Source organism: Gallinula chloropus, assembly GCF_964237585.1.
Source record: "Gallinula chloropus genome assembly, chromosome: 9".
In the NCBI taxonomy this organism is placed as follows: Eukaryota; Metazoa; Chordata; class Aves; order Gruiformes; family Rallidae; genus Gallinula; species Gallinula chloropus.
This window is the reverse complement of record NC_140094.1, coordinates 19,506,201-19,527,919: the sequence shown is the minus strand read 5'-3', so window position 1 is coordinate 19,527,919 and position 21,719 is coordinate 19,506,201. Positions and strand designations below refer to the sequence as shown.

Genomic DNA, 21,719 nt, shown 5'->3' with positions numbered 1-21,719 from the left:
GTCCTTTCTGAACTCCTAAGGGAAAGGACGCTGGTTTCAGCCAATTTGATCACCCATCGTCAGAGACAAAGGTTACTCTTCTTTTATTTTTTAAAAGAAGTTGGAAAAGGGATGAGACCCAATCATGTGGAACTTCTGGAGCTGCTGCAGGAAAACAGAGAGGAAGAAACTTTCATTCACTGGCAAAAGTTGTGAGCAAATAAGAGGCTTCAGCAAGGGCAGTCTCAGTGGAACCGTGGGGCTGGGTGGGGTTCAGAGGAGGATGTGAGGATGTCTAGAACAGAACTGAGAATGGGCAAAAAATGACAGGTTTTGGGAATCTGTTTGTTTCTGCCTGGTGCTCTTCAGCTCTGAGTATTCTCAAACCTACTGATGATACTCCTTCCATTACTCACCCTTCCCAGAAAAGGAGAACAGGAGCCCAGAGTTCATTCTTCCAGCACTCAAAAGGGTTAAGGCTTTTTTTTTTGGTCATGGACAGATTTAAAATTTCTGATGAAAAATAGTTTATTAGAATCACTCTATAGGTGAGAAAAGCGAAGTGGAAAAAAACCATGAGCTGAGGAGAAAGTGGTGAAAAGATCCTTGTGTAAACCTCTTTGCAAACCATAATTATAGATCTCCTCCATGCACGTTGCTATTATTGAAGGAAACTTAGGGGCTTCTTAATAGCTGAATGCCCTCAGGCCTCTGGTTTAGACCAACTCTGCCTGAAACAAAGATTTTGCTTCATGTATTATTTACTTCGGCCATTTAATTTAAATTGGCTTTTGCTGTAACTCCTTAATCATGTTCGCTGCAGAGAAGTAAGTTAATAAGTCTGCGACTTGTCTTGATTTTTATCCCAAAATATACATATTTATGGGAGTAGATGTCACCTTTCACTTTCTTGGGCTGAATTGTTCAGTTTAAATGCAGCTAAGAAAAAGCAGCAGCTTTGGTACTGTGGCAAGGGGGATGTAGAATAAAACTTGTCACTAATATATTCCAAGCTTATTTAAAAGATTATTTTGATTTCTGGAAAACAAGCTGCTCTTACTGTGGTTTGTAAATGAAGTACATGTGCGGCAGCACATCAACATTTGCATTAGTGATTGGGACACTCAGTGTCAATTACTGACCTTTGTGAATTAGGAAGTGAATAAATACAGCTGAAATACAGAGGGCTGATGTATCACAAAATATGTGTAACTCAGATTTTTACCTCAATTGTTTGTGCTAATGCATTGTAATGTACTAGTAAATGCACTGTGGTAGGTTTGGATCAAGGAACGATGGCCGTGTCCACAACAGACTGTATGAGATCTGAGTTCAAGCTATGAATGAGCCAGACTATTACTGTTTTCAGTGATGAGGTTGTCTTACAGAAACCCCAAGTAAGTATCTGATCAACATTTAAAAAATATAAAATACAGGGGAAGCCCCTAAGGTTTGAAACGATGGAATACTCCATGTTGTAAGCCAGCCAGCGTGGATGCAGCACGGTCCCTGTACAATACACGTGGCTCAGGGTGATCTTAATAGCAGTAGCATCCCTTTGAGCGCAGTTTATGAGCCCTGTACTAGTTCATTATAAGCCCAATTTATTACTTTCGGTGATATCAATAATCCTAACAGAATTAAAACGGTAAAACGTGATTAAAGGCAAACCCTCAGACAAAAAAAGCCTGGTGAAGGAAACCTTGAACTTTAAAATGCAGACTTCCAAGCAGCCCAGTTCTAAAGAGCACTTGACAGTTTTTGAACAAGATGATAAAATATTGCAAAGTCAAACCTATTTTTATTCTTACAAGAAGAAATGCCATTAGATACGATTGTTACACGCTCAGTGATTCATGGGCCTGGTTATGTACGTGCTTTGTGATAGATGAATAATTTAGTAAGAAAAATCACAATAATTTTGTTGTTACTCAAGAATTTATAGGTTGACAGGAAAAACAATTATGCCGCCCCTGAAGCCGGTCTGATGGGGTGCAGTAACATCATTAATGATGCACAGCCATTTTTGCTCAAGCCAACTGGAATAGTTTACATTGTAGTTCTTTTTTTTTCAGCAATTGTGTATCACACCTAGTTGTAAAATACCCAGGAAACATCCTTGTATTCTGCTTTAGTTCCAAAGATGTCCCTAATTTAAAGCAAGAACTAAGCATTTAATAACTCAGCCTAAAATTGAGTTTGCTGTTGGTTGGGTTTTTAGGGTGGTGTTTTAGGGATGGGCTTTTTTTTTTTTTTCAGCTCAAGAGGAGTTTACTAAGAGAAGGAGTTTTAAAGGATCTGTTTGAGGCCAGATTCTGCTCCTGCTGAATTGAAAGGAAGATCGATTTATTTCCTGATACTTGGTTCTCTAACAGCCACTTGCTTCTTATTCCAGAGAGCCTCTGCAAAGCATTTCTGCCCATCCAAGCCCACGTAAAGTCACTGCAAGGGGTAGTAAGAAGCCGTGGGAGGAACACAGCTAGTTCCGTGCAAGTTTTAATGTGAGTTTTAGGGAATCTTCATCTGTGTGTGTATTGATCAAGCTGGTACACTTGGGTGGTTTTGTCCTGGGAGATGCATTTTAGAGAAGCGTATGTTTAGAAAGCCTGGATGCTGTTGACCTACTTTTTTTCAGGAGCCTAAGGGAATGCGGGTTGCTGCACTTGCTGGCAGTCTGAAGATGTGGGAAGGGAAAAAAAGGTGAATTTTGCCATGCTATGTTAATTTTATTAACATAGAAAGTCATGTTTTAATCTCTTAAAAAAATACGTGAAAGTGTGTGCTACTAAAGCAATGTTAAGGTGCTGTTTTCCCTAGGAAATGAAGAGCTTGGCCTCTGTTAGGTGTAATACCTACCCAGAAACTGGTACAGGGAAGAAGCAGAGATGATAAATTGAATTTAGCAAACCAAGGACTTGCATTCAGATTCTGCCTCCTCTGAGTGTGTTTTATATGCTGTACCAGAATCACATGTAACACGGTAAGTCCTGGCCACACAGTATTCCAAAATATTTGTGATAGTTAAAATGCTGAGTAATATTTAGCAGTGCAGTTAACAAATGTTACCTATTTAGTTAAATGCACCCTATTCCTATGTCATTGCTGGGTAAATTCTAGTAGTAGCAAGGTTAAAATTTCCCAGAGATGCTGAGTAGGAGCTCTAATGAGAACGCAGGACTTGGTGACTCCATACTCAGCTTCCTCCCTGTGCCTCGCTTCCCTCTCTTTGTGGGTTCGGAGCACAGGACTAAGAGAAAGCCTGTTGGGATCCTCATGGTCGTGCACTTCAGCTCCTGATACAGCCCAGTGCAATGTGTGTAATTTCCCTGCTTTTGTGTTTCCATTGAATATTTACAAGGGGTGTATTGTAAGGTTTGTAATAAAAATAGCAGGTCAGTCAGTAAGTCAAGAAGTGCTGAATAAAGGGGATGATGTTGGTTCCCAGCGCTGCTTTTTTCACCTGCGTTGGCCCAATTCACTCGAGATTGAGCTCACACATCCCTCTGCCAGTGGCAAGGAAAACCCCTGAGAAACAGGTCCTGGAGCAGGAATAGTCAGGGATGGGGCCAGGGGAGTCAGCTCTCTTCCTTCCTCCCTCTTCTTCCTATGGAGTTTTGGTAGAGGGACTCCAAACTTCATTATATGATGTCTGTAGTAGCGGGAAGATAGAAAATGACTTGTGTGAGAGAACTTCCTTCGCAGTGGGAATTAGAGAGGCAAACAAGTAATAACTTATTTCCTTACTTTTTGAGGGCCTCACAAATTACCATGATAACTGTGGTCCAGGCGGTCAGCTGGGGACAGCATTTTTTCCACAGCACTCGCCGATAGTCCTGTGAGATTCTGTAGGGTAGTAGATCTAATAATTACAGTATTCTTCCCTGTCAGCATTCTGCTTTTCCCTGAAAACAAACATTTCTTTACGTGACCATCTCCAGATCTCCTCTGTCCTCTCTGACGGCGGCGGAAAGCAGCAGAGAGCAGCAGCAGACTGCAGCGAGACAGTTGTTCTGCCTGTAGCACAAGACCAGCCTGGAAGCCAGGGACGCTGACAGAAGTTATTTCTCCCACAGAAATAGAAATAGCATTTAGAGAGAGTCACAGGCTTCATCCTCCTCCTGTAATTAAAGCACTGATAGATTGTTCCTTTGCAGATTTTTGAATGTTATCTCATTGTGGACAGGCAGTAACATTGGATACGTAATTACAAATAGGAAATCCGTCCATCTTTCTTGCTGACAGCTCATCACCTGGATTTAGTGAGGAAAATCAGACCCCCTTAATTATTTTTTTCTGTGGCTTTTTGGAATTCTGGGACTTCCTGTGTTGGAAACTTTTAAAGAGGAGGTTATTGGGGCTGTCAAGTACTGAACTTCAAGAATATTATATTATACATATTAAAAAATACCTGTGTTCTTGCTACCCAAATTTTTTCCCCAATGTTGAGGAAAAATATAAAAACAGATTTCAATGAAGTTCTATTCGCATGACAAAAAATCCCATGGGGTGATAAAAATGAATTTTAACAGCTTGTTTCAAATGCTGGTGTGGTTAGGCTGGGGATTTCTTAGGAAACATGGGTTTTAAAGAAACATGTAGCAAACCCAAGCCTGTATCACAAAACACGTGCTCAATGGGTGGAACCTCTTAAGGCATGAAAAACCTGTAAAGTTTGATTACATCTGCATCAACACAACCCAGAATGGGGAACTGAGGTTATGATTAGCCCTGGAAAAGCGACATAATATTTATGCAAATTTGGCAAATTGAGTTGGTTTTCCCCATAGTGTTGTAAATGAAAAAGACATTTTAGAAAAATTGGAGTTCTATAGAAATTCTATGATTTTTGTATCCCATTCTTTAACGTTTAATGGAAGATTAATCTGATTGAAATGAACCTGAGCGAAAGGTATACAGGGACTGTAGGTAAAAGGTTCATTTGAACAGAAAGACATCTGTGTGGGCAGCACCGATCCCTCAGACACTCAGGAGTTTGGGCTCTATTAATTTCTAGTGTAGGAACTAAATTATAAAGTTATTGGACAGAGAGAGAATTTCTCCCTGCTCATGGCTATGGAAATATCCTTTTTCTTCTGAAGCTGAAACAATGTGGAATTCTAACATGGGGAAGCTTGAAGACGCTTCAGGAATTAAATACACCTTCCCCCTCTAAATTGATGATCTAACTCAAATCATCCAGTTTGTTGTATATAACACGAGAGATTGTGATAAAATGTCTGATAAATCGCCAACAGTTGAGACGAATGCTCTTCTCTCACTAAAAAGAACTGGAAAGTTTAGTGCTGCAGAGCTGTACGGAGCGAGGAGCCTTCCCTCTCACTTCAGGGGGCCAAGCAGCCTGGGTTTTTTAGCAAGATGGGCACAGCACATCGTGGCTTGTGGTTGTGGTAGGGAGGTGACAAAGCTGCTGCACTCAACACGTAGAAACCTTGTCGTTCTGCTGCTGAGGAAGCTGGACGCAGGGTTTTAACAGGGTTTTCTTCAGTTGCCTGCTTTGAAACAGGCCGTGGTTTGAAACAGGGTGTTTTCTGCCCTGGAACAGCCAGGGAAGAACCCTTTGATGGAAGGGATTTTGCTTGGACGCTCAGTGTAGGAGACCCCAAGCATTCTGTAAGAGGGAGATGGAGTGTGTGACAGCTGGTGGCTGAACAAAGGGACGAAGCAGAGCAGGCCTGGCCCAGCACCTTCCCCACAGCCCTGCCACGAGCTGCTCTGGGCAGCCCGCACAACACAGGCTTGTGTGGCCTCTCCTGGGCACGGGGTGACCTGGGGGGAAAAGCCCCCGGCTTCGGGAGGAGAAGCTGTTGCTGGAGGAGACCCCAACTCCATGCTCTGAGGTGCGAAGCCCGGCCGCGCTGGAGCTTTCCAGGCTTTTAAGGCACTGGGAGGATCTGCTGCCTCACAGCAGCGGGGCTCCCCACAAGGGCACAAGGAGTAAGGGGGGTGTGGGATTAAAATCTGTGTCTCCGGGCCTTGCAGAGCAACCCTCGCCAGCCGCCTGGGCGGCCTGCACCTCCCCTCTCAACATGGCACCGCCCCCGCTCCCTCCTCCCCTTCCTTCTCCTCCCTCCCCCGTTCCTCCGTTTTGGTTCCGGGGTAACGGGCTCCTTCCTGCGGGCGGGGTGCGGCGGGGCGGTGCAGCTTGGGCCCTACTCGCAGCCCCGGGGCCCGCGGCAGCATGTGAGCCCGGCGGGGCGGGGATGCTCTGGCTGCTCTGCGGCCCCTCCCGCGCCATGGAGAGCCAGGCGCTGGTTATCCGCATCAAGATCCCTGACGGAGGGGCCGTCGATTGGACCGTTCACTCGGCGCCTCAGCTGCTCTTCAGGGACGTGCTGGTGAGTCCCGGTCCCGGGAAGGCCGCCGGGGCGGGAAGGAGAGGCCGGGGCGTGTGGGGAGGGGTGTCGGGCCGCGGCGCCTCAGCTGGGGAGCGGGAGCTGCGGCTCCCCGAGCGCCGCCCTGTCCCCTCAGGGGTCACGGCGCTTTGATGGCGGAGTGATGCTGGGGGAGAACGGCAGATAATCGTGGGCCCGGGGCTCCCCCGCGCTTTGGGGGTGGTGGTGGTGGTGGTGGTGGTGGTGCCGGAGCTGCAGCGACGGGAGGGGGGGGTGTGTGTGTTACTTTCGTGTGCGAGGAGCTCTTGTTGGTGTGAAGCGGGCAGGAGGACCTGACCCGCTGGTCCCCGCTCCTCTGAAGGGCTGGTTCCGCGGGGCTGAACCCCCCCCGGGCAGCCACCTTCCACCGACGGGCCTGGGCCGCGACTGCAGTCGCGGCCCGGGCCCGTCGGAGGAAGGTGGCTGCCCGGGAGGGGTGCTGCCTGCCCCTGCCCCGCTTGGGCACTGCCGTGTGCTCTGGCCACAGAAGCCCTTGCTTTTGGCTGTGGGTTTGTGGCTTCTCCTCTGCACTGGTCTGCCACGTTTTTCTCCCAGACTTGGAAATAGTAGTGGGTGTTAACCCTGCTTACTGCTTCTTAGCTGCATCCTTAGCCCACGGAAAAGTCTGGCCTCACGTGCGGGTCATACCTGCTTCTTTGGGACACTTGTCCTTCTGTGACATCTCTGCCAGAGGCTCCATGTGCCTGTTTCTCTAAAGAAAAACCTTCCCGTGCTGCAGGTCATGTGCACGTTTAATTTCTTCTGTTGCTCTTAAGATTGGAGAAAGGTTCTCCACATCTCTTTCAGGGAGTTGCGTTGTACTGAGGAGACACGTGGGGGGGAAGGGGCTGGTTTGCTGGTGTTGGGTTTGGTGTTGGGCCTGCAAAAGACTGCAGAGGCACTTGGGGAGGATGACAGATCTCCCAGTTTTTGTTCTTCCCAATACATGGCAGTTCCAAGGCGTGCTGTAGGCAGAGGAGAGAGGGCAGAACTTTTCACAGGTTGCTGAGATGTTTGGGAGGGATGATTTCCCTTTGGATGAGGATTACCGTGAGTTTCCAGCTGTTACACAGCGAGCCCGTTGAAGGCAAGTAGTGAATATCCAAGCAGGATTACTCCAAATACTCCTTCCTGTTTTTCACCCAAATAAGGTGAGGTGCTCACTGGTGCTTGGACTATCCTTGGCATCGTAGTATTACTGGAAAATTAGGGTTGACTGTAAATAGAGAAAAGTTGTCAGGTTGAGGGCATGGCTTTCTGCAAAACCACTTTGCATTGTAGCTGATGTCCTCCTTGCTTCAGTATAAGAGCAGCTGGGGTACCTGGGCCTTGAACTTGACCTTTGTAGTCTCTTTCACTAGTAGGTTGAAAAAAGCCTCTGTTTAAGTGTAAACTGTGTGCAGAGTTGGAAGCAGAGTCTGTGGTTTGCTTGAAGCCTACGGCCCCATGCGGTGCCTTCCAGAAGCATCCATCTGGGGGAGCAGGGAGGTGTAGGCACCTGCAAGCAATGCACAGCTGTTGTATCTTATGTATGAGACTCCACACCAGCAGTTGCAGCTACTATAGCTGCTCAGCCAGGTCACGGCTGGGGCTGATGTAGGACTTTCTGCTGGGAAGTTGAGATGAACCTGTGTTGAGTTGTGATAGAACACTGTGGGACAGTGTGCCTTGGGAGCCAGGTCTGAAATAAACAGAAGTACAACAGCACTGGGAGCAGCTCTGATAGACTTCACCTGTGTTGATTTATGGATTGTATCAGGGCATAGTGCTGAACCCAGCTGTGGTGAGAGAACCATTCCCTGCTGTGAGGAGTTTGAGTAATTGTCTCCAGCACGCTGAGAAGGGAGCCCGACAGAGCCCTTGATGTCTGGAGTGATCTATGGATGATACAGGCCCTTGAGGAGCAGGTGAAATTGATGCTTCCTGAGAGCTGAGGCCAATCAGAGTGAGTGGAGAAAGGAGGACACATCAGGCATACCTTCATCTTGTCATGGTGAGGACTCTGTTTTTCAGTCCTCATGGGCAGTTCTGTAGAGATCTCTCGTAGGACGGGCATGATGACTCAAAGCAGAGGGACTGCGACGTAACGGGTCACGCAGAGCGTTCTTCCTGCCACTCAGTGGGCAGTGCCCGTGGGTTGGCAAGTCTGGAGTTTATTTAAGCGAGTCATTCCCAGCTGAGAGGCCAAGAACTGCAGGCAGGCTCAGCTGGTGGGATGCCTGTCTGGTTCTGTGGTACTGTTGAGGTCACTGTGAGAAGAGGAGGGTTCAGATTGTTCTCCCTCTGCAAGTGATTTTAATGCTCATCTTGGGTGTTTGTTTACAGCTGTCTAGCAGGTCTACTGGACTTCTTAAGAAGTGTTTTTCCAAGTTGAGCTTCTTGTTTGGTGGCAGAGGTGGCAGTTTCTCCAGTCAGCAAGTGTTGGTGAAACAGGACAGGAGCATACATTGCTAGTTTTCTTACAAAATCTGGGTTTCTGTGGTTGTACTCACCTTCAGTGATCACTCATGTTCTTCCCAACCCTTTGCAATGTTTGTGTAGGAAGCTCTCTACTTTGAGGCAGCCATGAATCTTTTGGTGATGTCCATTGTGCTGTAGGCACTTCCTACCCCAGCCTGGCACGGCTGATGAAGCAAGGAGTGTGCCCTTCTGACAGGGTTTCATTAAGCACAACACTATGGAGAACCATACTGTGGCCATGTGTGTTGTTGGCTCTTCTCTGTGGCACAGGTTGTAATCACAGCATTGACAGTGTCTTGAGAAGATGGGGCTGCTGTCGATGGTCTGTGGTTCTTTCCACCTGTCTCCTCCACAGCCGCAGGTTTGTCTCCAGCTGGCTGCACACCAAGTTCTTTGTGCCCACTGATAGAGGAATATGGATGGTTCCTGGGCTGAGAAGTCCCAGCTCTGTTGGGTGGAAGTGGATCTATTTCTGCTTGGGGTCTGTGCTGGTGGTGGTAACTTTCAGGTACCTGCTGTCATGCTGTTGCAGCATGGGTGGCAGTGACAGCAGCACTGCTGTCTGAGCACAAATCTTGGGTCATGGATGGGGAGTCAGCAGGTAATGACACGTTCTTGCTGTCAGTGGGAATCTCAGGCCTGGGGATGAAGGGTGTCATGGCATGGTTTGGCTGGGAGTGCAGCCGTGGAGTTCGATGGCTGTGGTTTTCATGTCAAAACCCCTCTCTTGTGGGCAGCACCATTCAGCTCTGAAATCTGAGTGCCCACCCCCAGGACTGGGTGGGAACTGGGGGCTCGGGGAGCCCTGAAGTACCATGTAGTAAGGCTGCTTTTCCTTCTAGGGGAGGCCCCATGTTCTGCTTTGCATTAAGAAAGCCCTGTAAAATGTTCTTTGAGAACAGCAAGATTTCTGTAAAGGTTATTTTATCAATGTAGCGCCCTGGAAGCGTGACAGCGGTGTGAAGCCAAACGAGCGTGGCTTTGCGGGGTGCCAGGCTGGTGTACACCTTCCTTTTTCTGAGAAGCAGCTGCAGCACTGAGTCACCAGAGCCCTGTCTGTAGCCACGGAATAACCCTCTGGGTCCAGGAGTCTGATGCAGCAACGCCTTACACACTAAATGGCAAATTCCTTAAGCTCTGAGTGCGCTAATCCCATCTCTTGGAGAAGCATTTGCAGGTACTGCCCTGCACGTTCGGACTGGGAAGCCTGGTCCCTCTGGGTCAGTGCTGGTGGTTGGCCTTGACTCTGTGGGACTGTTTGATGTTGCTTTTATGCTTCAGGTGCAGCGTTTCTGTAATGCTTTTCCTGTGCTGGGAGCTGTTACCCATCATGTCACTCTGAGTATGTTTTGTGTGTATAAGCTTTGCAGGCCTGTAATTTACTAGTAAACAGATTTAATTGAAAATAAATTGAGTTACTCCTAAATGAATTACAGTAAGCTTATTTATGTATTTATTTTCCATCGGGCTGTCTAGGTTCCTTCACCCTGGCTGTCACTGGAGTGTTTAAGCCCTCGGTGTTAATTCAGGATAACTTCATGATGTACTGAGATAGAACAAGTTTTAACTGAAACAGGTCTCCATATCTGTGCTGGTTAAAGCAGTGCTTTCCCATTTTCTGCCCTCACACTCGAGAGGGAAGCTGTCTGCAGCTCTGATGGAGTTCTTCTTTCAGTTGCTGTTTCCTGGTTTAGTTCTTTTTCCTCTTTGTTGATACAGGCTTTTCAGTTCTGTGAGACAGAATAGAAGCCATTCTGTGTGTGTGTGTGTGTGTGTGAGCCCCCCTTGAATGATGTCTGCAAGTCATAGTATTTTTTACTGCTTGTGATCTCTGTTGTGATAGTAGAAAATCCATCATGCATAATCTGTTGAAATTTAGATTAATCCTTTAAGCTTGGATCACTGAGAGGTCTGCATGGAAGTCTTATGTAGCTGCTAAAAACGCTATGGTAACAAGAGAGTAATGGGGTGATTTCCATCCCTCCCTCCTCCGGCAAGGCAGGTTTCTCCCAGGTACATTTATTACATAGAAATACTGAAGGTTGACTAGAGCAAAGTTGTTTTCCTGGCTGTTGACGGGGTTTTATTTCAAACTACTTACACCAGAACTCTCTATCGAGCTAAATGTAGTTCATAAATTCACGTAGGTGGGGTATTGCTCATTTTAAAGACTCCCACTATACAGAAGAAGTTATTTTGAGGAAGGAGGGAAGAGAATAACTTGCTGTCGCAGCTTTGGGAGCCTTGGAGCTTTCCTGGGAGGCATCTGGGGCCGTCAGCATGGTCTGTGTTGCAGCTACACTGTGTAAATCCCCCCAGAACTGGGGTCCTCCTCTGTGAACGACTTCTAAATCCACTTAGCAGAAGCATCTGTGTGCCTCTGTAAGAACGTTTTGCAAGTGGCTTAAATCTAACGCAATTAAAGTGTGTTTGCTGGGGAATTTTCAGTGTCTAGCTAAACGGATTTAGAAATAATTAGTTGACAGCACCGTCTTCTGTTTAGGCAAGGCTTTAATTCCTTGTTAGGAGCAGAGGGTACAGCTTGGCTGGCTTTTGACAAGGGACTGGCAGAGCTGTCAAACCCCATAGAAGTATTTAAATGGAAGAATTTTTTGTTAATGTGTCAGTGTTTAGGGGTTTTGGGGGGGTTTGGTTAAGGTTTCATTCCGGTTTTGGCTCCACAGACTTAGAGTCTACGTCATTAGGTAAGCTGCATTGCACATTTTTTGTCTTTATACACAATTAATAGCTTAAATTAGGTACTGTTGAGTTATTTCAGCATCTGAAAAGAATGTGAGAAAGTTTTAGAAATATGCCCTTTGGTTAGCTCTGTGGAAATCTTTAGGTTGCTTTTGCTGCTTTCTCGTTGTATTAATTGTGTCTTTTTGACGTTGCACAGACTGTTTAATTTGTTTTTACATTAAATGGAAAAAAAAAACAACCCAGAGAAAACAAAAGTGACAGGACAGCGATCACTGAAGCTTTGATGGGGGGTGTGTGGTGCTTAGCACCCCAAGATGCTCGCAGCCTACGTACCGCAATTAATATTGTCGTTCATTAATTTCTAATCACTTTGGGATGCTGACAGCAGAGAGCTTGGCTGACGTGAGAAATCAGGCAGCAGGAAGGAAGAGGGGGGGAGAAAAAAGCCATGCTGTGCGTTTCTGCCGTGCCCTGACGTGACATATTGCAGCCTTGCAAAGGCTGACAATGTACACCGGGAGGCCGGGATGACTTCAGCCTGAGCAGATATTTTACTGGAATTTGAGGAAATGCTGTATGTAAAGGCTTGGGGTGGAAAAAAAAACCCTCAGTGATATCCTCCTCTGGGTTCAGTTGTATGGGAAAAGCTTGTTTTAGTGTAAAAATGCTGGTTTGGGTGTTTTGTGATGGGTTTGTGTATGTATGGCTCACATCTCCCATAAGACAGGGACTGAAATAGGCTGCCCAGGGGGATGTGGAGTCTCCTTCTCTGGAGATATTCCAGACCCATCTGGACACTGACCTGTGCGACCTGTCCCAGGGACCCTGCTTTGGCAGAGGGTTTGGACTCGAGCTCTGGAGGTCCCTTCCAACCCCTGTGATTCTGTGACTGCACGGCATCAGCACAACGCCGGGCATTCCTTCTTAGGTTCATCCTTCTCCAGGTATTTAACCTTATTTCCTCCAGAGCAGTCAAGGTACTTGAAACTCTCCACCAAGTTTTGCACAAGTTTAATTTCCAGTTAAGAAGGACAAAAGAGCCCCTCTGAAGTTTCTGGCTTGCGCAATGCCGAGAGCATCGGGTGTTGCTTTACGAGGCAGCAGCAGGCAGCTCTGTGCAGCTGCTGGGTCCTGCCACTTTCCTGGGTAGTTTTGAAGTGAAAGCAACAAAAAACTCGTTTGGTCTCACCAGCTTCTGTTTTAATTCACCCTGACAGCCCTAAACCCACCCGGACCTGCGGGCAGGATGGGAGATGGAGCTGCGATGGGAGGGAGGACCGGAGTAGTTGTTCAGAGGTGATGAGGATGATGCAGGCAGGAGGGCTGAGAGAGAAAAATGTGCTTTATTATGTAAAAAAAGACCTGTAAAGCTCTGGTTTGATGACTTGCCTCGATGAGTCAGATGTCTGTAGGATGAAGGAAAGCGTACAACATCAGTTCTTTCAAATGCAAGAGCAGACACCGCCGAGTTGTTGGCAAATTATGATTGAGTTATTTAAAAACAAAACAGTTTTTCCTCCAGGTAACATGGAGAGGGAGGGGGGAGAGCACATTGACTTGAACTGATTTGTGTTGCACTCTGAGAAGTTAGTGATTTTGGGGGTAGTGGGGAGGAGCAGGACTTTGTCTCCTGCCTGCAGCTGGGGAGTAATTGAGGTGATTTACGCTAAATCATCTCGGGCGTTTGCCGTTCGATGCAGGGCTAATTCTTCTCTATGTTTTAGGATGTCATCGGTCAAGTTCTGCCAGATGCAACGACAACGGCGTTTGAGTGTAAGTATGACTTGTATAAACCCTCTCCTTTGTCACCTTACAGGGCTGTCACTCTTTAAATAAATAACGTTTACGTTCGTTATACGTTACAGTTAAATATTTATGTGCTAATGCAAGTTTAATGGCCACGCTGAACGAAGCAATATTTTATTATTTAATCACATCTCCAACGAGCATATTTCTACAATATAGCTTTAATTACCAGCGTGACCTTACCGTGCTCTTACTCCTCGCTGCAATTATATTGCTCAAATTAAATGAAAAGTATAAAGCACCTGTAGGTCCGAGCTTAAAATTTTAATCCCCTGTTGGAAGAAAGCAGAAGAGCAGCAGCTCTTACACAGATAACCCTACCACGTACAGACACTGTGCTAAATATAGCAGCGTTAGAAATTAATGTTTTACTGGAATAAGTGTCTGTTTTTTTTCTAGAAGGTCTGATGTGGTTTTAATTCCTTTTTTTTTAATTTTATTTCTTTTTTTGCCTTTTGCTGGGCTCAAGCTAAATGCCCTGTCTCTTGTGTGAGGTGTTGGTAGCTCTGGAGCTGCAGGGAAGTGCTGCCTGGTTGAGAGTAGCTGCTGAAGGGCTGTGGGAGAGCTGGGTGAGAAGCCAGGAACAATATTTACAGCATAGGATGGGCGTGAGCTGTACATCAGGGTTGCCCATCCCTGCACCTCATGGAGATGGTTGTATTCTGTTCGTGCTGAGCCAGGAAAGCTCCTGGTGATTGTTGGCACAGATTTAGACCTATATCTGGTAATATCTGTGTCAGCTCTGTTCTTTAAAGCCTGTTTGGTTTTATTTTTGGAAGGATTTCTTAGTGGAGGGGGGAGAAGTGTTCGGTCTGGAAAGCAGTAAGCTGCAAAGGGGATGCAAATGTCTGTGTCATAGGGGGTAAGGGAGTGAGTTGGAGTTCCCTTCCAGGTGGACAGGCCTCCTGCTATTCCCTTTTAATGTTTATTATGGCTTTTTTTTCTACGACACCTTTTTTTTATTACTATTACTTTTATAGAGATGAAATAGCAGGAAGGAGCCAAAAGAGATTAAAAGCATAATACAAATAGGTAGTGATGCTGAAAGCAAGAGCACAGACACAATGAGACAGGGCCTGGTGTTCTTACTAGCATTTCTCCCCTTTTTTAGAGCTTTGTGGATAATCTGCATGGGCATAGTCAAAGGAAAAGTTGTTTTATGGTCCTTCAAGTACTATTTAGTGCTTTCTATTTTTGTTTTCATGTTCATATGTGTGTGTGTTTCCCTCCTAAAACACCAGAACTGGAATGAACAGAGGTTGTGGTGGGCTGGGGGTCAGCCTCTTCTCACAGATAACCAGTGACAGGATGAGAGGGCACGGCTGCAAGTTCTGACAGGGGAGGCTCAGGTTAGAAATGAGGAGAAGTTTGGTAGGGGGATGGTTGGACTGGATGATCTTGGAGTTCTTTTCCAACCTTGATGATTCTGTGATATAAGCATTATTTCTCTGGACCCTCCACATTTCTCCTGTCCAGCTTCCCAAACCGAGACTGTCTAAAGTCTTTTTTCCTTTTTTGATGATTTGTTACTCTTTCTTTTTTCACATCCCTCCCACGTCACACATTAGCTTTGTTTGAACTTCATGCACCAGTAGCAGCTGCTGCCATCAGGGCAGTAGCCCATATTAATGGTACCATGTGTAGAACTTTCCTGGAAACACTTATTTCGTTGTGTCTTCTAACATCTGCTTCTGTGCTTTCAGTCCATGTCTCTAGTTTGTCATTTACATCTGCACAAAACCATTTCCCCTGCCATTTAACTGGCATCTGAAATATGTTGTTATGTATATTGATGCTTGATTTTTTGGGTTACTCTTTCCCTGTCAACCGCTCAGTTTTTTACCAGCTTGAGCTTCATCCTCACTTGCTTCATCGCTTCTTCGGCTGCAGATAATTGCCATCCAACTCAGGCTCCTCTTCTCTTGCCTTAGTTATTGTTACCTACAGTGTACCATCCGTTGCAGCTCCTTCCTGGGGCTGCACTTCTCCTTCCCTTGGACCTTTATGTGGATTTCACTGGCGTATTACACGTCGCTACAAATAAAATCACTAACAACATATGGCCTGTTATGATCCTTTTATCCAAACTCTGCCATTTTGTATATTTGTGACACGCTGCAGATTTTGGGAAGATTGCTTCATAATATTTGTTTACCATCTGCTGCTCTCTGTTTGGTATCTTGCGAGGATTTCTTCCTCCATTTTAAGTGACATTAGCAAAATCCAGCCAGTATGTAGGATTTTTTGGTTCTACTTTTGCTTCCTTAATGTGCTGGAAAATCGTATTGCTGTGCTCTAGGCAAGTAGGGAAGCTGGGAAGTCTTTCTGAACCCGTGTGTCACATCGAGCTAGTTTTTGGGCTGTGCCCGCTTAGCTGTCATGGTAGGATGGCAAAGGATCTCTGTGCAGATGAGAGAGAGATTCTTTTCTTGTTTCTCTCTGTACAAGCATTGCCTGGCTAGTGTAGGGTTGGCTGGTTTAGTGCCAGGTGATGCTTTCTGCCTTTTCATCAACGTATTTTTAATTTATTCTCTTTGTACCACCACCAGGAATTTTGTGGTTCTGGGAACTTGAGTTAATTTCTCAGTCATCTGAAATGTAATGTGGGACTTATTTCTTGTTTTAAAACATCTTTCAAGTCGTCTGTAAGAGTTCTCCCTTTTTTTCTTCTCCTTTTTTAGTAGGTCTCGGTTTTGTCCCTTATGCCAGGCCTGTTTAACCACTTTTATCTCTGTATATTCACTTCTCTTCTTCTTGTGTATTTCACTCCTCTGCCTTTTACTCTGATCTCTTCTTGTTGACGTTCACAATTCCAGCAGCTGCTTCTTCAGCAGCTTCTCCCAACATCACCCACCACGACTGGGACTTGGGTTTTGGCCAGGCATCACTTTTACAACTCCTCCCTTCTGCCTACAATGCTTCCAGGCAAGGATGCATTTGGTTTCCTCTCACTAACTCTTCTTAATATTTTCATCAAACAAGTAGTTTCAGCAATCTGGCAGTTCACCAGGTAAATCTCCACGAGATGCAGCTCTTGTAGGATGTAGCTCTGTTGCCTAGTTCTTCCAGCTTCCACATTTCCAGTGTCCCAAATCTGTCTTCCAGTACATTTTTAAAGTGTAATTCCAGAGGTTTTATGTTGTTTTTTTATTATTATTTATCTCTTGTTTTGTTCTCCCTTCTGCCTCTTTTTTTATGCTCCCCTCAGCATTACCTGCCAGGTTTTCAGAGGCAAAATGAACAAACCCTTTTTCTTGTGTAATTTTAATTTGTTGACTCAGTTCTCCTCCCAGGTTCTTGTGCATAACTGGGAGCCAGAGTGAGGTTTCATCCAGGGTCATTTCTTTATGCTGATGTAGTATCCGGGGCTGTGATTGCAGAGAGGGTGTCTGTAGAGGTGGGGACAGATGGACAGACTACCGCAGCCTCCGCTCGCATCCTGAGCTGGTTCTGGAGCCCTATAAACACGTTCGCTCATCTCCACATCCTCCCCCTTTGGGATTTAATTCCCCACAGTGGGTGGGGTTTGGCCATGTGAATTTATCAGCTGTTCTTTGGTACCAGTTGGGTGTTTTGTTTTATTTTCAAAGAGCTTGGTGTCCAGAGGGGAAAAGATACAAATGTAAAACTGGGCTTGAAACCACAATGCTTCAGTTGGGGTGGGGTTTTTTATAAGTATCTAAGGAAGATCTTGAAATTGCTGCTAGCAAAAGTTGGAGATGGACCATTAACCCCTCCTGTCTCCCCCAAAGCTAGAGCAAAAAGAGGAAGTTAGAGCTTTGCAACTGATTTGGAGGGAAGGGGTCTGATCTAGTCATCGGTGAAGGTGTTTGAGCTTTTCACAAGGAGTGGGAGAGTTTGGGGTGGGCACCGCGCCCCTCGGAACGAAGGACCCATGGTGGTGTCTCTGCCGCGGCAGCGTCTGGCGCTGGAGCATGTTGTTCACCAGCTGGTGCCAGAGTGGGGGATCGAGCCCCCCAGTAAACCTGAACCTGCAGAACCCCACCATATGTCCTTGGGAAGTCTATTTCCCCTTGGGATCTTCGTGCTGCCTCTCTCTGCCGGAGCTCTCCTGAGTCTTGGTCCCTTTTCCTCTGGTTCTGTTTCTGCAGCGGCCTCTTGCAGTAGGCCCGGAGTGCCCCACCTGTGGTCGCGGCTGTGCCTGAGCTGTCACCATGAAACCAAGATGCTGCTCATGCCTCCCCCCTGCACCCCCAGTTGCCCTGTGACCAAACCCACAGGCTGGTTTTGCTTCTTCTCAAACTTCTGCTTTCATCTCAGTCTCTCTAAAGCACTGTGGATTTGTGTCTGCTTGTGAGTTACACAGAAACCCAGAATGGTCAGGGTTGACGGGGACCTCTGGAGATCACCCAGTCCAACCCCCCTGCCAGAGCAGGATCCCCTTGAGCAGACCGCACAGGACAGCATCCAGGATCATGGGATTTGAATGTCTCCAGAGATGGAGACTCCCCAACCTCTCTGGGCAGCCTGGCCCAGGGCTCTGCCACCCTCTCAGGAATGAAGCTCCTCCTCAGGGTTAGGTAGAACTTTCTCTGGTCCAGTTTGTGCCTATTGCCTCTTGTCCTGTCCCTGGGCACCACTGAACAGACTGACCCATCCTCCTGAGCCCACCCCTCAAGGATTTATCAGAATTGAGAAGATCCCCCTGCAGTCTTCTCTTCTCCAGGCTAAAATGTCCCAAGTTTCTCAATCTCTCTTTGTCAAAGAGATGTTCTGGTCCCCTCAGCATCTCTGTAGCCGCTTTTTGTACCCTCTCCAGTAGCTCCCCGTCCTTCCTGGCCCAGGGAGCCCAGCACCACACACACTATTTCCCAGTGAGGCCTCACCAGTAAGTTATAGGTTTTTTTTCTAAGTTTACATCGCCATATGAGAGAGAAGCAGAGTTGCTTGTGAGTTTGTATGAGGGATAGAGGCAGAGGGGTGGGAGGAGAATGGCACAGGTGAGGCAGGTGAGTTGAGGTAGGGCTGACAGTAGGACTACCAGGTTGTAGTGGGATGGAAACCATTTCAATGTGTTTTGGTGGGGTTTTTTATTATTTTTAATGGTGGTAATTAACTTCTGATGAAAGAAACTGCCAGAAGGTAACTCCAACCAGGAGGATCGAAGCACACTCAGGAACTTCACTCTGTGTCCTGTGCCAGAGATTTACCTTGCTGGGATTCAGTGAGAATTGTGGTGTCTGCAGAGGCTCAAGCAGTAAAAGCTGTTGAGAACATCAGGTTCTAAGCACTTCATTCATACCACTTTTTAAATGTAATTATGGGCTTTGTTAATTAACAGTTGGAGGCATTAAATGTTATTTCAGAGTACCTGGTTGCCTATGTAGCTGATTTATCCATTCTTCATGTTTCTGTTTGCTTCTAAAAGCCCCAGTAAAAACCTTTCTTGTTAACATTGTAAGTATCCTTTCCCATCCCTCATGAGTGTGATGTGTTTCTTTGCTAGATGAAGATGAGGATGGCGACCGGATTACTGTTCGAAGCGATGAAGAAATGAAAGCCATGCTGTCCTATGTAGGTATAGTATAACAAACGCTGGCATTTTCCATGTTTTCTAGTTTGTTTGTGTGTTTTCACTCCTGTCAGAGCAGTACCATAAGCTGTGTCATCCACAGCACAATATTCCCACATTAAGCTCACAGTATAATATTCCTGGATTAAGTGCAGGTGTTTAAAAACTATTATCACATGAGATATATGGACATGCTTGACTTTTTATTTAAAAAAAAAGACTTGTACACTTACTGATCATATCATAAACATTAAGAATAATGCATCTTAATGACTTTTGCATTAGGTATAGTGCAGGCTAAATGGACTATCAATTTCTTGTATTTTTTATGCAGTACTTAAAGTAACGGCTCATTAAAAATGAACCCCTGGGCTCTAAAAATTTTTCAAAATCTACTTTCATCTGGAGACTGTTTTCACCCCTCCTAACAGAAGAGTTTCATTGTAGCTGCAGGCTCAATATTCATAGAGGATTTAAAGATGTATTTTCTGTTTTTTAATATGAGATATATGTGTGCCTTTATACATAAATCTAGATGGGTGTAAAATCTCTTTCTAGATACCTGTAAATATAAAATCTGTCTGCAGAAATAAAATATGCAGCTCCTTAGTGAAACAAAATAATTTGAATATAGCTTTGGATCTTATTGAAAGAAAATTATGGGAACACAGCTTCAGTGTGTCTCTTTCATGTTGCTGAAAAATAATTTAATGTTTCTTTTTGAATGAAATTGGTAAAGAAATAATAATGAGGTTTTTTTCCTCTAAGCCAGATGGAATGCTAGTTCCTTACAAAGTGTGCTTCTCACTGTAGTAATGGTCATACCTTGGAACGTATCGAAAACAAACCCTGTGTGGTGCCATTTGGGGGTGGTTTTGGTGGCACTTTATGATTTGGCTCGGTTCAGTCATCCTCATCCCTTCCCTTTGCAGAGGAAGCAGATCAGGGACATGCTTGGGTCTCCTACGTCCCACCTTGGATGTATCACTCTTGGGCTTGTATCTGCAAACATTGGGCAAAACGATGTCATTTTGATGTAGACTTCACCACAATGAGCGATCGATGTTTCTTACTGAGGTGGCTCATGTGTTCTCTGTTCCAGGAAGGCTTCCTGGGTGAAATTCTGATCCTTTTGATATCTGCAGAGATCAAACTATTTTCTTCCCTTGCCAAGGCCGGGCCAGACATCTGTCACCTGAAGGCCTGTTAGCAAACCCCTGTTCAAAGAGACTTTAGTCATCACTGATGACTTAATCCTGGGGTGACAGATGCTGTTGGTTGATCTGTGAATTTCAGGGAATTTATTAAACAAGCCCTTTGCACGTGCAGCTCTCATTCCAGAGGGCACAAAACCATTGTGATACAAGTTTGTTACTAAAGAGCTTAAGATGGTTGTATGAAAGGAAGGGAAAGAACCCACCTTGCTGCAGCCAAGAGGTTTTGTTTAAGGGGGTTTTGGTGTTTGATTCGTACAGCTAGATGGCTGGTGGTGCTTCCCCCTTGGAATTCCTCATGTTTCTTGATTGTTATTTTATTTCCCCTTATAAAATCTCTGCCATTTTTGCCGTTCAGCTGGAAAACTTGATTTTTTCCTGGCACGGTCTTAAGATTAATCACGCCTTTTGTAAGGTCATCTTTTTGCTATGCTTCCAAGCTTACTGTTAAAGTTTCAGTACATTAGAGTTATGATTGCTCAACTCTCTGCTTTCCCTTAAAAATTATGGGATGTCTGTAAATGACTTCTTTCCGCTTCAGCAGCTTTTCTTCTCTGAAAATTTTCCCTTCAGTTTTAAACTGGTTTTCTATTTGAGTGTTGCGTTGGCAATTTAACTTCCCAACATCCAATAGGTGTCGTTTTGGGAGATATTTATAAGGAAACAAATGTTGTTGGCCTACAGGAAAAGGAATGAATCTACTGTAATCTCAAAGAATATACCAGGGGAAAAAAAATTACTCAATTTTGGAGTATTTTGAGGCCTGCAACAAACACTTACAGGCTTGAACAGCTGTTAAAATATTTCTAGGAATTTTGATGTGGTGGAACAGTTTGCCTCCAGTTCTACTGGTGCTCCCCAGAATGAAACTGAAAGAAACCCCTTGGCTTTAAAACAAACAAAATCCAATAAACTCCTTGAGAATAGAATTACAGAATCATAGGGGTTGGAAGGGACCTCAGGAGATTGAGTCCAATCCCCCTGGCAAAGCAGGTTCCTTAGGACAAATGACACAGATAGGCATCCAGATGGGTCTTGAATATCTCTTCTTGAAGACCTGTTCCATACAAGTATGTTTTAAATCACACACGACCTCTTTCTCTTTAGGTTCTTTGCTTTCTGAACCTGACAGCGAGTTATTTCAGGGGGTTCTGGAGTTATTTCTTCAGCCGGTAAAATACTTTGTGTTACCCCTACGCAAATACTGTGGACTGGAGAATAAAATGACTCTTCTGTTGTGTGTTGTGGTTAATTAAAGACAGACATTGAGTAGCAGTGGAGCTGCACTTTAGCTGTTGTCTTGTATCAGTATAAAAAGGCAGTAATTTTTTTGACAGCCACTGATTGGAAAGTTGCTTGCAGCTTTCTGAAGGCAAGGGGTACATGCTCTGGATCAATAACTAGCAAATTTTCCATTAAAAAGAATACCTGAACAATGTTCCAAATAGCCACTGGCATCTTAATTTTCCATGGAAACCTCAAATGCTTGTGTGTGGAGGACAAGTCATTTTCAGACAATTTTTCCAGACTACTTGTTAACAGTTATTGCTGTCCCAAAAGGTTGACAGCTTACATGATTGATATTTCATTTACTTGTCATCACTATTTGAGTAATGGAGAGGGCCATGCTTC

At 45.3% G+C, this 21,719-nt stretch overlaps 1 protein-coding gene and 1 long non-coding RNA gene across 3 annotated transcripts in view; both read left to right on the top strand.

Annotated features, from left to right (window-relative positions):
• Window positions 1-2,628: 2,628 nt before the first annotated feature.
• LOC311194686 lies at window positions 2,629-4,052 on the top strand. The gene is made up of 3 exons (XR_014617461.1): window positions 2,629-2,679; window positions 2,797-2,959; window positions 3,918-4,052. It is a non-coding gene; the product is annotated as an uncharacterized lncRNA (long non-coding RNA).
• Window positions 4,053-6,200: 2,148 nt separating this feature from the next.
• Window positions 6,201-21,719, top strand: part of MAP2K5 (mitogen-activated protein kinase kinase 5) — a gene marked incomplete at its 5' end in the record, with an annotated part of 134,963 nt that continues 119,444 nt past the window's right edge. For both annotated transcript variants that reach the window (XM_084267824.1, XM_084267823.1), the window contains 3 exons: window positions 6,201-6,335; window positions 13,259-13,307; window positions 18,808-18,875. In XM_084267824.1, coding sequence (XP_084123950.1) covers window positions 6,201-6,335; window positions 13,259-13,307; window positions 18,808-18,875 — 252 coding nt within the window. The remainder of the gene's footprint in view (window positions 6,336-13,258; window positions 13,308-18,807; window positions 18,876-21,719) is intronic.